The 16,625-nt window shown below is 33.7% G+C and overlaps 1 protein-coding gene across 3 annotated transcripts in view; it reads left to right on the forward strand.

The window, feature by feature from the left end:
- The window catches only part of MAP3K7 (mitogen-activated protein kinase kinase kinase 7), a 66,704-nt gene extending 52,958 nt beyond the window's left edge, over nt 1-13,746 (forward strand). The window contains exons 14-18 of one of the 3 annotated variants that reach the window (XM_088795558.1): nt 2,886-2,991; nt 7,708-7,769; nt 8,462-8,577; nt 10,671-11,438; nt 11,537-12,391. In XM_088795558.1, coding sequence (XP_088651684.1) covers nt 2,886-2,991; nt 7,708-7,769; nt 8,462-8,577; nt 10,671-10,851 — 465 coding nt within the window. In that variant the 3' untranslated portion in view covers nt 10,852-11,438; nt 11,537-12,391. Of the gene's footprint in view, nt 1-2,885; nt 2,992-7,707; nt 7,770-8,461; nt 8,578-10,670 lie in introns of all 3 variants that reach the window. The other 2 variants (XM_088795559.1, XM_019743274.3) reach the window with 2 other exon arrangements.
- Nucleotides 13,747-16,625: the final 2,879 nt, after the last annotated feature.

Consider the following 16,625-nt stretch of genomic DNA (forward strand, 5'->3'; position numbering starts at 1 on the left):
AATGGAACATGATCAATACCTGTGACTCCCTGTGTATTCCTCTCCTGTGGCCTCCCTGTCTTCTTCTCGCCAGCCCCCAATGCCATTTTCTATTGTATATTACGGTTCTAGATTTTCTATAAATATTCTTCATCTGGTTAAGAAATTCTCTTCTCTTAAATGAAATTTAAGTTTGTTAAATGGATGTCAAGTTTTATCCAATGCTTTTTATGCAACTACTGAAGTGTTTCTCATTTAATCTGTTAATGTGATGAATTGGATTAATAGAATTCCTAATTTTAGGTGACCTTTGCATTTGTAGAATAACTTCATACTTTTAAATTATTATTGCTAATATAATTTTTTGAACTTTTAACTTTTGCATTTTTTTTTATAAGTGAAGGTAGCTAATAATGTTTGTATACTGTCCGTATTTATTGATCAGTTTTTACTGCCTTCACAGGATCAATCAGGAAGTGTTTCTTGTTTTTTTCTAGAATAATTTCTTTAAGATGGAAAAATGTCATTTTCTTGATGTTCGATAGAACTCACCTATAAAACCGTCTGGGTTTGGTATTTTCTATAATGTATAAAAATTTTGGTAATTTATGTTTTTGTAATTTGTCTATTTCACTCTAAGGGCTTTTTGGTTTTTTAATTTTATTTACTAACCACAAAATTTTTATAGTATGTCCTCATTCTTATTTTATTTCTTTTGAGAAGCTTATAGCTTAGTTCTTTTTCTAACTATGTAAGTTAATTCCTTAGCTTGTCAATTATAACTGCTTCTGATTTTTTTCATATAAATATGTAGAATTAAACATGCTTCTCTAAGTGCTTCTTTAGTGGCATCCCACAAGTTTTAGCATGATTCAAGTTAAAATTCAGTTCAAATATTTTCTATTTTACATTTTTTTCTTTGACCAATAATGAGTTATTTAGAAGTATTTTTAAATGTCTAAACATGGGGGTTTTTTTTAAGTTACTTTTGAATTAGTATAAAAAATGTTTTAAATGACACTAAATTTTTAAAACTTTTTTGAGATATGTTTTATAGCTCTGTACATGATCAGTTTTCATAAATGTTAAGTGCTTTAAAAAATGTGTATTTTCCATTTTTTACTCATAGGCATAGGGTGCATATAATAGATCAAGCTTGCATTTTATGGAGTTCAGATTTTACTGTGTGAGCATTTTGATTTTTGGTCTGCTCTGATATATCATTTACAGAGGATCATTAAAATATCTCACTGTGATCGAGAATGTATCCCTTTCTCCTTATAGTTTTATTGCTTTGTTTAGAAGCTACATAGGTACAGTCTACGTTGTAATAGGTACAACATATAAATTTTGAATTGTTATATACTGAATTGAATCACTTACGTCTCTTTCTCTAATAATTTTTTGCTCTAAAATATATTCTCTCTAATATTAATATAGCTATATAATATTATTTTGGGTAGTTTTTGTCTGGCTATCTGTTTTTGATCCTTTAACTTTGTTTTCTCTATCTCTGTGAATTGGATATGTCTCATAAACAGCACTTAATCCAGCCTGACAATCTGATTTTTTAAGTATCTTGAGAGTGTAATCCATTTACATTTATTATGGTTACTGATAAGTATTTTTCTCTCCTATTTTGTACTTTATTTCTCTTCTCCTTTTTTGCCTTCCTCTGGATTCAATATATTTCCCATTCCATTACTTTTCTCTCTGATTTTGGAGTTATACATATTATTACTTTTAATAATTACCTATGAAATTTTAACACTCATGCCCAACCTAAAGTTAACGTTTTTACCCTCATCCTGAACACTATAAGGATTTTTAAATCTATGTTCCTCTTGTTGATGCTATCATTATCCAGATTTTAGTACCATCTTATTTATTTGTTTGGTAATTCTATAAATTAGTCATTATTTCCATTATTAAATATTTTCAGTGTGTGGATTCATACTTGTGTTTAGCAGTAATCCTGATTAGAACTTGGCCCTTCCATCAGGGAAAATATTTTCTTCTCCCTGAACAACATGCTTTAGAAATTCTTATGGTAAGAGTCTAGTATGAATGGTAGACTCAGTTTTTGCTCATCTGAGAATGTCATTCTGACCTCATTCTTCACATTTTTGTTGGCTAAATAATTCTATGTTGGCAATTATTTCAGCAGTTTGAAAATATTCTACTTTGTTCTGGCTTCTCTTGTTGCTATTGAGAATCTGTTATTCTTTTAGAGATAACCTATCTTTTCCCTCTGGCTACTCTTTACTGTCTTCTATTTGTCTTTGTTTTCTAGAATTTGGTTATAATATGTCCGATGTTTAACTCAACATTGTAGGTTTTCTTATTTGTTCTGCTCAGGATTTGTTACGTTAGGGATGTGTTGTGTCTTCCACCAATTTTGTAAATTTTTTGTGGATTCACAGTGGATGCATTTTCTCCCCTCCACCCAGAGCCACTGCCAAGACAAATTTACTTGCTGTTTTCTTTTGTACGGTAGATTTCTTTTCCTAGTTCACTCTTTCTCTAGCATGAAGCCTTTCTTGGGTTTTAGCTTTAAGCATGGGGGTTCTCTAGCCTTAACTCCCATCCTATAAAGGCCCGGAACTGTACACCTGTTCCTCTGAGTGCAGCAGGCAGTCAAAACAAAAGCTGTAGGTTATTGGTGTTCAATATGTGTATGTATATATTTGTGTGTGTGTGTTGTGTGTGTGTGTGTGTGTGTGTGTGTGTGTGTGTGTCTGAGAGAGAGAGAGATCTTAGAGGATTTACTTGGTTTTTTTGCAAGAGTATTGTAGGACTTCTACTTGACAGAAATGGAATTCTGTCCTTTGCCTTATAATGGAAATTTTTTGTCTTTTTTTTTTTTTTTAATTACCTTTTGTTTCTCCTGTCACTTTCTCCTATAGGTGAACAGTAGGTCATCCAGTCCTAGCATCAGAATGATCACTACCTCAGGACCAACCTCAGAAAAGCCAGCTCGAAGTCATCCATGGACCCCTGATGATTCTGCAGGTGATGAGTTTATTTCCTCATTATAACTATGAAGTTGAATTTACCATGTTTATTTTCATTTAGTTGTGTCATTAATCTTTACAAAGGTAAGCATTGCACAGTAGTTTAGATTTTCATTATCAATAAAATCAATTATTTAGTGATAAAAATGTCTTTTTTTTCCCCCTTCTTCTGCCTCCCCCCCTTCCCTACCCCCCAGCCCCACTCCAGTTCAAGCCGTTGTTTGTCAGTCTAGTTGTGTAGGACACAGCTCCCTGGCCCACGCTGGTATTATGAGCCTTGTGCTCCTCCCAGCTGAGGCAGTAGTTCGCTGATTGTTGGTCGGCCACTCACAGCAGCTCATGGCAGCTCTCGCCGGCTGCCAGCCGCTCACACCGTCTGCTGGCCACCGGCTGCTCATGGTGGCACACGGTAGCCAATGGCAGCACACAGCAGCCAGCAGCAGCAGCAGCAGCACACAGCAGCCCATGGCAGCTCACGCCAACCTCCGGCTGCTCCAGGGAGAGCTGTTGTTCATAATCTTAGCTGTAGACGGCACAGCTCACTGGCCCATGTGGGAATCCAAATGGTGACCTTGGCGTTAGGAACACGGTGCTCCAACCACCTGAGCCACCGGGCCGGCCCAAAAATGTCTTTTTGAGTACTGAGACACAGACCATTTATTTGCCCTCTGCATTTTTCCCCCCAGATGCTAAACATGTATTTTGAAGATGGTTTGTTTTGGGGTTTCCCAAATAGGAAGATACTGTATTCCTGATACTTCAAGTCTCTGATTGTCCCGTTACAATCCACCCTACTGGATGATAATAGTAAAGTCATTAATCTTTTAAATACCTAAAATCAACAGAATGTTAAAATTAATCATCTTATCTCAGTCTTTTGTTTTAAAGATACAAGATATGATGTACTTTAGTGAGAAAAAAATTTCTAACCATTGACTTTTTTAATCATTTTTAACTGATAGGGAGATTTCATTTCAGTTATGTAAATATTCTGTTAAATAGACCTTTAAAAACCTGTTAAGCATTATTAAGGCTCCCTAATATGAATAACTAACTGGTCAGAATATAAGTATTAAAACCTAGTGATGAAATAGTTTCATTATAGGCAAGCAGGAAATTATGTGCCATAGGGGAATTTGCTTTTCCTAAGCATTAAGAGAATACTTTGATAAATACTCAGCAGTATGCTGCTATAAAATTATTATTTATATGTTATGTCAGAAGAAACGATGATCTCCTAGACCTTGGAAAATTAAACCATTTGGGATTTTATATAAGATCAGCTATGTTATTAATAGTGGCAATTAAATTGAAATTAAAAAGCATTCTGTGTTTGCAAACTAAAATACTGCTTACAAGTATTTATAGATACTTGGCATGACTTAGTCAAATTCATAATTTAATTTAAAAAATTAACTGAGTGGCTTTTCTGTGTCATGTAAGATAGAACTATGTTTAGCCAAGGGTGTACTCTCTGGTTTTAGTAAGTTTAAATTTAGTGGTAGGAAAACTCCTCTAAGTTTCACCCCCAGCACAGCCCAACTTAGGATTGTTTTAGAACTTTCACCACTACAGAGCACATGTGCAGGTTTCATCATCACATGCTTCTCCTCAGAGGCAAACAGAAATGCTCTTGACAGATTTGATCATTAACGGTCAGGTAATATCAGCTCTTTTAGGTTCTTAAGCCAACAGTGAGGGCATACTCATCCTGACATTACAGCATTTGCCTAATGGCGGGGCCTCCTGACTTCAGCCTAAACTAATCTAGACATGCCAGTCAAATGTGACAGATTGTGAATGCATGAGGGTAAACTAAAAACTTCTCTTATGTCCCTCTCACTTAACTGCTCTTTTCCACTTCATCTGCGTTCCCACCTCTCCAACCTCCATCTCATTTTTTTTTCTGGGACCTGAAATACCACAAAATATTAATAGCTAGAAATTGTACATAGGTCCAGGTTGCAATATCAACTGAATTTCTTTTCTTTTTGCCTTAAAATTATTGCAAATGTGTGATTATTATTTTTAAATAATGTTGAACACAATTTTAGAAGTTGTGCTGGTTTAAGTTTATAATAAATTTCAGGTTTGCACTATTTCTAAGAAAAGTATTGATGATCAACCTACTAGACTAGATTACAGGGAAGAGATGGGTAAATCCTTTTTTTTTTTGAAGGCTCTGACTCAGGAAAAAATTAGAAGCCCGTACGTAAAACAACCTAATTAATTTGATTTTTTTTTTTTTTTTTTTTTAGTTTAAGAGGGGGGAGGTTTCTTTGTATTTTTCAGAGAAAAATAAAGAACATAATGATTTAATAATCATAGCACATAATGATTGCTCTTGGATTTCTATTTATAATATAGTGAAGATGAAAAAAAAAAAAAAGACAGTCGTACCCAAGAGCGGCTAGTAAGAGATGTGTAAACCCAGTGGAGGAAGCCACAGAGAGGTGGAAAACTCACTGAAGATTTTTCTCCTGTGCTTAATACTTCGCGGAGATAGAAGTATAAGACTTGGCCCATTGCTATCTGATTAGAGTCATAGTACTGGCACCTAAAAACAAACCCATCGTGCTACATAATAAACTACTAAATTTTCAGTACAAGCTGAGTGTTTTAATAGGCAAGATAGAAATCAGTTTGATAAGACCTGGCATAGTTTGCAACTTCTTTGTAAAATAGTGAGACTTGTTCTTTAGTCATAAAGCAGAAAGGAGAAGACAGCATTTCACATGAAGGGAACACATATTTAGAAAATATGAGATGGTTACGAGTATTGTGTGTTAGGGGCCAGAAAAGACATTTTGCCTAATTTAACCAGAGAAATGTGAGTCTTGACGTTAAGGAAATGAGCTTAGATTTGATTAGGAATTGAAACATTAAAAAACAAACTCTCATGGAAACATCCTTGCTGCCTTGTAGCAAATATCCTTGCTGACTAAAAGCTAAATTTCAGTTTGAGTATAAGTCAGCAAATGAAATCTCACCTCTTGGTCTTAGCAAAGTAATAAATAATCAATAAAGGACCTTAAGTTCCCCACCACTGAAGGGTTTTAATTGTTTGAATAAATCCTTGGACTATTTTTTTCACCCCCGAAATACGATGATATATGTAAACATTGATATGTATTATACTTAACATTGATATATATTATACTTGATTCTAAAATATGTATCAGATACAGGGTACTGATTTAATAAGATGTATCAACTATCAAAGATTTAAGAAAGATTAATAGTGGAAATGTTAAATTGAAAAAACTCAACATACTTAATGTTTCCTATAAAGTCAAGGGAAAATCATTTTCAATCCGTTTTAATTTTGTGAAAAGTACTGGGGGAACATAGTTTGAAATTACTGTTGGGGGTAGGGAGTGGGTTGGTCAGAGAAATAAATTAACTGTATTTCTTGTTCAGCCATTTCAGAAAAATATGTTAGTATATGATTTTAGGGTAAATAAGGCCCTATTAGGCAATACTCGGTTATTCTTTATGCACTCGTTTTTAATAACTATTACTTTTTCATTCTGAAGTACAAATTTGACTATTTAAAAATGCCCTCCCTTCCTAATCTCCATTTAGTATCCATAACAATAATAATAGTAACCATCACAGCCATGTGCTGAGTACTTACCATATGCCAGCTCTGCATGGTATTTTTTATATGCATTATCTCATTTGGTTTGATTTAGCTTAGTTTTTGGAGTTACTTGTAAGCACATTCTCCGTAGCTTGAAAAAAAGCTAGATACCAGTCAATGATAAATTAGGAGGTTACTGAACCATCACACTGTCTCAGATTTTTATTGCATTGGATGCAGTATCTTGCTATCATCCTGACCTTGCCTTTATCCACACCACTCTTTCAAGGAATTAGTTGTCAGGAAAAAGGGTTGAACAGCACTTCACTTGTTTAGCTCATTTATTCTCTGCTAATGGTGGGAAAACAGCTACTTCGGAAAGAAAAGTCCATATGATTTCACAGTTACCTTCTTCTGGAACTATTGTACATAAATGGTAATGTTGAGGAAAGACCATTTCATGCTCCTCATGCAAGTTGTTAGGGCAGTTTTTAAAATACATTCAAATACGTTCAAATGGAAAGCTATCCATTCAAATAGTTTGATAAAATTGACTGATCATTTGAATGAGCCCATTTAATTGTTTTGGGCCTGACTTTGAGCCAGTTTTCATGTGTAATATACTCCCATCAATAACATCTTTCATTTTCTGCAGTGATTCTCGTTAAGAGGGTTGGGATGGGGACTCAAACTAGAATCTGTATAAACAGAAGATGGTCCACTGGAAGAGAATGTGTTTCTTACTTTCCCCTTTTCCCTGCTAAAAAACACTAATATTGCTGGAATTGACACAGCCTTATAATAAACTTAGCACAAACAAGGAAAGACAGAGATGTGGGTTTGATTAGATAGGGTCTGGGAAGACTAAATTTAAAATATAAAAGGTCTCACTGTTTATGTTTTTAATTAAACAAGAGTTTATAAGCTTTAATATTTAATTGAATATGGTTGCATTCTATCTGGTAATTGGATTATCCTCTGTTTACCTTTAGAATTCAAAAATAGACTTCATTACAACAGTAACTTTTGTGTGTTATTTAGGGGGAAAAATTGCCAATATTTCATGCATGCTTTCCTGCTTTTTGTTTATAATAATTTATGACAGAAAATAAATGTATGCTTGAATTCCAGATACCAATGGATCAGATAACTCCATCCCAATGGCTTATCTTACACTGGATCACCAACTACAGGTAAAGGAGTACTGTACTTTCTCAGTGAATGTTTACTCTTTCCTTAGAAAAAGTTTAGAGAATTTATCTTTAAAACTGATGATTGTGTTCTTAGCTGTCATTACGTATGCATTTATTTAGGCTTTTGGTTAGCCTCCCTAATCTTTTTAAAATCAAGTTAACATAAATGATTTTCATTGAGGTTAATCAAATTTAAAATTGGCAAATTCACGTTCTTATCCTAACAGTTATCTTAAAATACTCGTATCTTTAAGACTGCCAAAAACAGCATTTGTACTCTTTAATTTCAGTGCATTAAAATATAAAACTCATACAAGCTCATCTCTATATTGTCGTGTTCATAGTGACTGAAAATACAAGTAACACACCTCAGTGTATCCTCCTGAGTACGAGAGCTATAAACATCTTTTAGTATAATACAGTTTGGCAACCTGAAATCTAAAACCAGAGGCCAAGAGTACTCCAGTCACGGCTCTCTGTAACAACAAAGTGTTAAAACAAGCAAGTGTAAATTTAAGTTCTGAGTTAACACTGACAAAAGGACACAGATTTTCTAGGACATGGTTTAACACTTATTTTTAAAAGATCATTACTTTAGTGCTATAAAAATACATGATAGTCAGTGTCTTAACTCTCAACTAGATATTGAGATTTGATTTAATTATGTTTTAACATTCCTGATTTATTTTCAGCCTCTAGCACCATGCCCAAACTCCAAAGAATCCATGGCAGTGTTTGAACAGCATTGTAAAATGGCACAAGAATATATGAAAGTTCAAACAGAAATTGCATTGTTATTACAGAGAAAGTAAGTTATCTTTTATAAATAAAAATGAAAACCCATTAATATTTTGAGTTTAAAGTATGTTAAGATGCAATATTATTTGAAGACATGAAAACTTTATAATTTTTAGAATTAATCATTAAGCATATTTCAAACTTGAAGATTTTATATATCTTTAAGGTTTAAGCAGCCTTTGGCTATTTTTCATGCAAAACTCAACCCTTTTGACTATATCATATTAGTACTAAGGAAAGTAAACTGTTATTACATAAACGTGTTTTATGTTCTTAGTTTTAAAGTTAAAAGCTGTTTCGATTTATTGTTATGAAAATTTGTTTCCTTGGGCATAGGTAAAATAATTTGATTTACTAATATTCAGTTGTGTTTTATCTTAAAAATATTTTTGTAGATATGTTCTTTCCAGGTGTATGTTTAGGAGAGTAGAATTACTATTAGAAGGCTTTATTTCATACCTTATGAGTGTTTTTTGGGGGAGTTTTATACTCACGTGTGTTTTTCTGAGAATTACAGAATCTGCCCTTTCTTTTTTAAAGACATACAGTACAATTTTCATACTCCTTTATTTGTAATTCTTTAAAAAAAATGTTTTCTTAAGCATGACTCTCACGAAATTTTATACCTGAAGCTGGTTTATGGTGGTAACTAAAATGAAGTGTTACAGGAAAAAATATTATGGAAACTCTATGTATACATGGTAATAGGATTCCCTCTATTAATTTTAATCTTAAGTAAATGAAAGTTCTTGTTTCCTGAAATAATCATTGGAAAGCTTTCTGTATGTATGTCAAAATGAAAAAAATTGTTTCATCACAATTTAGTGATACAGTGATTTAAATGAATTCAACCTAGTATCTTAAAGGTAAGGCTAGATAGGAAATAAATATAGAATCTGCAAATTGTACAACTAATTATGGAACTGCTGACACTTTATGTTTAAAAAAACACTCTACTTATTTCACATATTTAACTTACACTTTTTTCATACTTTAATCATTTGAAAGAGAAGTTCTGTGCTGGAAAAAGCAAATAGTAGATTGAAAGGATGTGAAAACTGACAGTTTTAATCAATTTTACACTTGATCGTAGCCAAAAGGCCGAGAAGCGATTTTTTTAATCAATTTTAAACACTTGCTTAAATACTACTAGGAAATCATTTTGTGGACTTTGCATTAATGATTCAGTTATATCAAGTAGCTTTACTTTAGGAGTTAATACTTAATACTCCCCCAAATAAACGGGATTTTTAAAAGTTTATCAGGCTATAGGAGATTCCGAGGGTCTTTCCTGAAAATATTTGCAAAAGTGAGTAGTTTAAAAGGGGTATTTTGTTTTTGTTATTTGTTTTTTTTGTTGTTGTTGTTGTTTAGTTTCAGGTGTACAAAACCATGTAGTTAGACATTTACACTCCTCACAAAGTGATAACCTCCCTCCCCCAATCTACTACTACTACCCCTCTAACATCATATATAGCTGTTACAATTCCATTAACTCTATTCCCTATGCTGTACTCCGCATCCTGTGACTATATGTACATTTAAAAAGAAAAAAAGAAAAAGAGGGTGGTACTTTGTATTGTTTTCACTGTTTTAAAACAGGAAAGCAGTTTTCAGTTGATAGAATCTATTTTAAATAACTTGCAAATGTTCCCTTAAACTACCATTTTGCACAGTAGTTAGATAGGATTTTGACTTCAGAATGTAAGTACATGAGTGTGAAAGTGGAATGTGAATAATAAAAACTTGAAGTGCTATTTTCTTACAGTCAGATAAAAGCCCTTCCCAGCCTTTTTTCTTCCTTCCTACACAAAAGAGATACCAAATGAAATTTGCTAAAACTGATTATACCATTTTATCTGTTTTCACTAATTGTCTAAGTAAAGTTACTTGTTAAAAGGATTCTGATATTTGTATGGTTACACCAGAAGAGTGGATGATAGTTTCATTTCTAGCCCATAATTATATTTGAGTAGAGTATCTAAGATGCATAATGATAGGCCCATAATAAAAGTTCTAATTCATTGAGTTTCCATCATCAGCTATTAAGGTATGAATTTTTCCATCATATAGAATGTCTTATTTTTTGACATTTGTTTTTAGGCAAGAACTAGTTGCAGAACTGGACCAGGATGAAAAGGACCAGCAAAATACATCTCGTCTGGTACAGGAACATAAAAAGCTTTTAGATGAAAACAAAAGCCTTTCTACTTACTACCAGCAATGCAAAAAACAGCTAGAGGTCATCAGAAGTCAGCAGCAAAAACGACAAGGCACTTCATGATTCTCTGGGACCCTTAAATTTTAAAATATGCAAAGAAAGACTTTTTTTTAAAGGAAAGAAAAACGCTTATAATGACAATTCATGAGTGTTAGCTTTTTGGCGTGTTCTGAATGCCAACTGCATATATTTGCTGCATTTGTTTCTTCGTTTATTTTCCTTTTCTCATGGTGGACATGCAATTCAACTATCTCCTTGCATAACATGGGGGCACCTGTGACTTGAATAAGCAGCAGTTCTCAACTTCAGAACAGATGCAGTGAGCCTGGCTGTATATGCATGCTCTGTGTGTGGAGGCTAGCCTAACAGAAACGAGGTATCAAACCAGCTGCTATGCGCAAACATCATCTTTTTTTCGAGGTGGAACCTCAAGAATGATTTTGTTCTTGTATCTCATCTCAAAAAATGAATAAGTTGTTTTCCAAAAGATGCTATATACCAAGTTAAAGACAGGGTATTATAAATCTAGAATAATTGGTGGTGCATTATAGAAATGCAGAGCCTTTTTAGAAATAGTTTAAAGTGAGGGCTTTGATGCCAGCATCCTTGGATCAGTACTGAACTTAGTTTCATCCATAAAATATTTAAAGGTAAGTGGCGGCTGCTGTATTTAATAAAAGCATATTTCATTAGAGTAAAATTTGACCATGGTACATTAAACAAAATGGAACCCTTTTTTTTTTTTTAGGTATAAAGATTTTTAAATCTATGATGAGTGTATGTGTGTTGAAACTAAAGCTTTTATGACTCTAATATGAATATCTCTTAAATGAAATTAAAAGGTAAATGAACACTATCCAACTTAAATGATCATTCCTTCCTGCAATGATTATTGGATTGTTTCACTATATATTTGAAAAAGTGACAAGAAGTAATGGAAAATGGAAATAATTACTCCAGCGAAAAGACTTGGACTTACATACTTTTACGATACCAAATGCATATAAAACCCGGCAAATCAGGAGATTTTAGTAAGGAAGTTAAAGAAGTGATTATAAACTCATCAATTATCCTATTTATCGATATTGGAATAAGTGATTTTCCTCACAAACCCATCCTAGAATGCCTGCTGCCTTTCAACACTTTTAAGGGAATTTCAACACTTATAAAGAGAGATTTTATATTGTGAACAGTAACTTTGCTATCAACTTTGGAAATAAAAATAATAATAAAACTTAATTGAAACAATAGACTACATAAGATCTATTTTTTCAGTTGTTATTAAATCATATTTTGATACCAGTACAAGGTGTCTTTTAAATAAGGGTGTCATCAACCTCATTTTTATAGCATTAATGTTTTATGAAGAAAAAATTAAAAATGAAAGCATAATTGCTGTGACTATTAGAATTATATCGTGATTGTATTGTAGTTTTGCTCTGTTTCAGATAAGCAAGTTGATCTAAGAAGTTATCAAAACTATTCTTAAAAATGCTAAAGCAGGTAACTTTTTCTTTTGTTATTTTTTTCCTATTCCCATTGAGTTTTATAATGTATTCTCTCTGTATACAAGCAATAAAGGTAAAGGACAGTTTGTATTAAAGCTGTGTCATTTTTAGCTTCTTCAAAATTTAGTAAGTTTCTGGTAAATAAATGTCTACCATCATTTTATTTAAATAAAAGGAGGCTTATCATTCCCAAATAATTTGATTATCTAGCTGAAAGTGATATTGGGCATCAACATATTAATAATAAAGTAAAATTGGCACAGAAAATAACAGTAGGCTAAGGAAAAGCGTAACTCATCCAGAGCATTGCTGCTTGTATGTACATCTGTCACTCCACCACAAGGGACCTAGTCAGTATTTAGAGACTTCTGATTATCACAGAGTATGAGAATCCGAGTGTGGATGCTAAAGCTTGACTTTTCCATTAAGATTTAGTATTACAGAATTCAGATTTTATTTCTCAATCATTAATGTATTTTTGCTATACATTACATAAAGGAAAAATTTTATTATTATTATTGTTATGATTACATGCAGTCACTTCATAAAAACATCCGACTAGGTAAATGGAAGAAACTAGTAGTTTTAAGTCGGTGCCAACTGCAAAAAAAGCCTTTGCACACTTGCTTGTTTGTTTACAGTAAGTCCCAGGGATTTTCAGCACTGTAGTTGTCCTGGACCTCACTTGGCTTTTAAGTAATTGTGTTGCCAAGCTCGTACTTTTTAAGTCCTGTTTATCCCTGATTGGAGAAAAGGAAAGCAGGGATCATTAACAGCCAGTTTCCTCAGTGTCCTCACCCATCAACCCTTCAAACAGAGATGTTAACAAGGAGCCAACTTTTAATTAACTCTGGGTTTAGCATTTGTTCTAACCCTCATTTTGGGGGTAGAAATAGCAAGTAGACAAGCAAGTGGCCAAAAGGCCCCAGTCTAAGAAATTCACTAATACAATCTCTGAACAAACCCTGATTACATTTCATTTTTGCCTCCAGGGAAAGAAACAAAGCTTTTATCTAATCTAGAATGAAATACTCCTCAGCAGTAAAAATGCTTCTTGAGTCAAATAAAAATTAGTTAAGAATATTTACCTTATAGCAACAGCATATTGCAAAAATTTGTTTAAAAGTTGTTTACAAATGTTTCACTATTTCGCTGAAGGATTCTAGAGGACTGAATGTCTTTTTTCCTCCTAGTTTCTTTTGTGTTCCTAGTTTCAGCCTATAGCCAGAGATCACAGGCTTTGCCTGTGAAACTTCTGTTTCTTTCTGTAAGTGTGTGTGGTTTTCAGCAGTCAACTCCTCTCTTCAAATGGTAGGAAGTTCTACTTCTGTCGTTTAGAGCATTTTATGTAAAATGATGTAATACAGAGATCCTTGTGTATACTGTATAATTGAAGGAAGCTTTCTAGATTTATTTTTGTTTATAATAAAATTCAGATTGTTATTCTAAACTTGTTCATCAAAATGGTGAATGTCTTATCAGCAAATGAGCTGTGAGGTGTTCTGCTCCAGCAGCGTATTTACCTTAAAATCAAATAAAAACTGAAAAGTCAATGTTCTTATAATACCAACACTGTTGTAACATAATCATGATTTTTGAGATACTGGGTGATTGGCCAGTTAACACATCATCTTCAATTCAGATTTTTTGTTAAATGAGTGCTCTTCACTATCTCAGTGAATTCTACTTTGTGTGAAGTACAACATGGCATACATTGCTAACTGATTCTTCTAATTAGAAAACTGATTTCTTTTCATAATATATCTAAGTTACATTAAGGATTTCATTCCTTTATCAACCTACTAACAGCCCCCCAACCAACACATATGCACATACACATTCTTATAAACTCTACTTTCCTTTTAGTAAATCTATCCATTCATTCACTAATTCCTTTAAACAGGTATTTACTGAGAATCTACTGTGTTTCCCCCAAAATAAGACCAAACCAGACCTAGCATGATTTTTCAGGATGACATCCCCTGAACATAAGCCCTAATGCGTCTTTTGGAGCAAAAATTAATATAAGACCCAGTCTTATTTTGGAGGAAACACGGTACTATAATCCAAGCTGCTGTCGCTAATGCCAAGTTACATGTCCATTTCACTCACATGGTAGTTAGATGGCATTCCCATTTCACAGATGGGAAAATAGGCTCCTAAAGGTTAAGACTTGTGCCAGAGTCTGCTTTTCCATCATCTATGCTAAGCAGAATCTCGTAGAAGGGTGCTCTGTGGCCACTATTCGTCTATGATAAGAAGAGCATAGGAAAAATTTTAAATTGGTAAACAAAGGAAGGGGAACATGAGGTAACTTTGAACTTGCAGGCACGGGGGCTTTATGACCACTCTAGATAGCAACAAAGCCAATACTGAGACCCACATGTGTCTTTTAAACCCAAATCTGTGCTCTAAACCACTTTGCTACACTGTAATTTAAAATGCCCACTGAGTTCCAAGGTGCTTCAGTTTTCACATTCTTAATTGGGTCAGGTTCCTTCATTCTTCCACCTCTCTCACCTGAAAAATGTGCTAAAAATGGAAGTACAAATAATGATACAGTGCGGCTTGGTCTGGAAAAAAGACTTGTTCCCCACTCTATGGGAAAGTGAGGCTTAACCCAGGTTTTTTCACTTTTTTTGGTTGTATTTTTATTTTTGCCCCATTTTTCTATCTTTGTTTTTTAATTGGGATATATTTTTAATACAATAAACTGCATCCATTTTAAGGCTGCAGTTTATTGAGTTTAACGTATGTATGAACTTGTGAAACCACCCAACAACCAAGATACTGAACATTTCCTTCAGCCCCGAAAGTTCTCTCATGTCCCTTTGCAATCTGTTTCTTCCTTTACTCCAGGCCCCAGACACTGATCTGTTTTCTAGAATTTTATATCAATGAAATCATACAATATGCACTCTTCACTTTTTAAGCTTTTTTTCCTCTCTTGAATAGTTGTTTTAATTTCCTTGAGAGGAAATTTTCATGATACTACTTGTGGTGATACTTGAAAAACCTTTCAGTGTCAGTGTTTGAGGGAAAACATAAGTTTTAAGAGGCAATGTTATCTTCTGAAACATGTATGACTTTATTTCTAGTTTTTATAGAAATTTAATTCTTTGCTCACAAAATTCCCTGCATTTGTTTGTTAAAGCAAGCCTATTTATATCCGTATTGCTTTAGGTGTTAGAAATGTGAACGGACTTGGCAAGAAGCATATTAATAGGAATATGGTAGTTTTCAACAAATATGGTTGATCAATTTAACTTTTAAAAAAAAATTTCTGCTTTCCATCTTTATTTAGATTGCAACTGCTTTTTGCTTGATCAAAATTCTAGATGTGGGGGCTGAAAAAAAATATTTTTCCTCCCACGATGTAAGTTCATCTAGCTGAGCTAATCATCAAATTAATAGAGACAGATTAACCAGAGAAAATCAAATTTTAATACATGTGCATGAAAAATTCACATAAGCATGAAAATTCCAAAGATAGTGAGGCAACATTGGGTATATATGACATTTTGGACAAAGGAAAGAGGAAAGGGACGAGGTATTAGATTTCAGAAGTGAGAATGGGCGAGTTGCAGGTATTTGAGGAACAGTGAATTTCATGGCAGGCAAATGTTTGCTGGGCAACTCAGAAAGAATGGGACACGGGGTATCTAGCTACTAACAGGCCCCTGCCTGAAGCCCTCCTATTTACCATGCTTAATTCAAATTAGGCTAAGGGAGCATCCTAAGATATCCTTCGTGAAGCAGGTTTTTCTATATGAATCTCTTAGGCAGGAAGGAGGAGGGTGAATGGGGGACAAAGGTTCTTTTTGAGTCTCATTTCTTAAAATCAGTATCCCAAAAGGCAGCTTCAGGGTAGCAGAACTTTGGTCTCCTTCCTAGGAAAGACTAGGTTTATTATAACACCAAAGAAAAATATGCAAAACTGTTTTAAATAACAATGAAAACAATCTTCAAAAAATATTTGATGTGAAATCTCATAGGTGCTGTCAGTGGCCCTATCTGGTATAAAGGTGCCCACAGAAATGAAGATTGTGTTGGTAGATCACGTACTGCCTCCCACCTGGACCTACACACCTTTTCCATCAGGGATTAGTCACTGCTCTCAGAGTTTTTCACGCCCCCTCTGCCGCGGCTCCATCCAAACTGAGCTTCTGTTTAAATGACCTGCTCTTCATGTCAGTTTTTTCAGTGAAGGTTTTCTGAGAAACAAATAGTTATTTAACTTTATCTGAGCTTCGTGGTGCTTTTATATTTCCAAGTAGTGAAATGCATTCTTAATCCTGTAATTTAATGGTCAGGGATATTTTATGTATG

Source organism: Rhinolophus sinicus, chromosome 2 (assembly GCF_057876585.1).
Source record: "Rhinolophus sinicus isolate RSI-liver-muscle chromosome 2, RSI-T2T, whole genome shotgun sequence".
Taxonomy (NCBI): domain Eukaryota; kingdom Metazoa; phylum Chordata; class Mammalia; order Chiroptera; family Rhinolophidae; genus Rhinolophus; species Rhinolophus sinicus.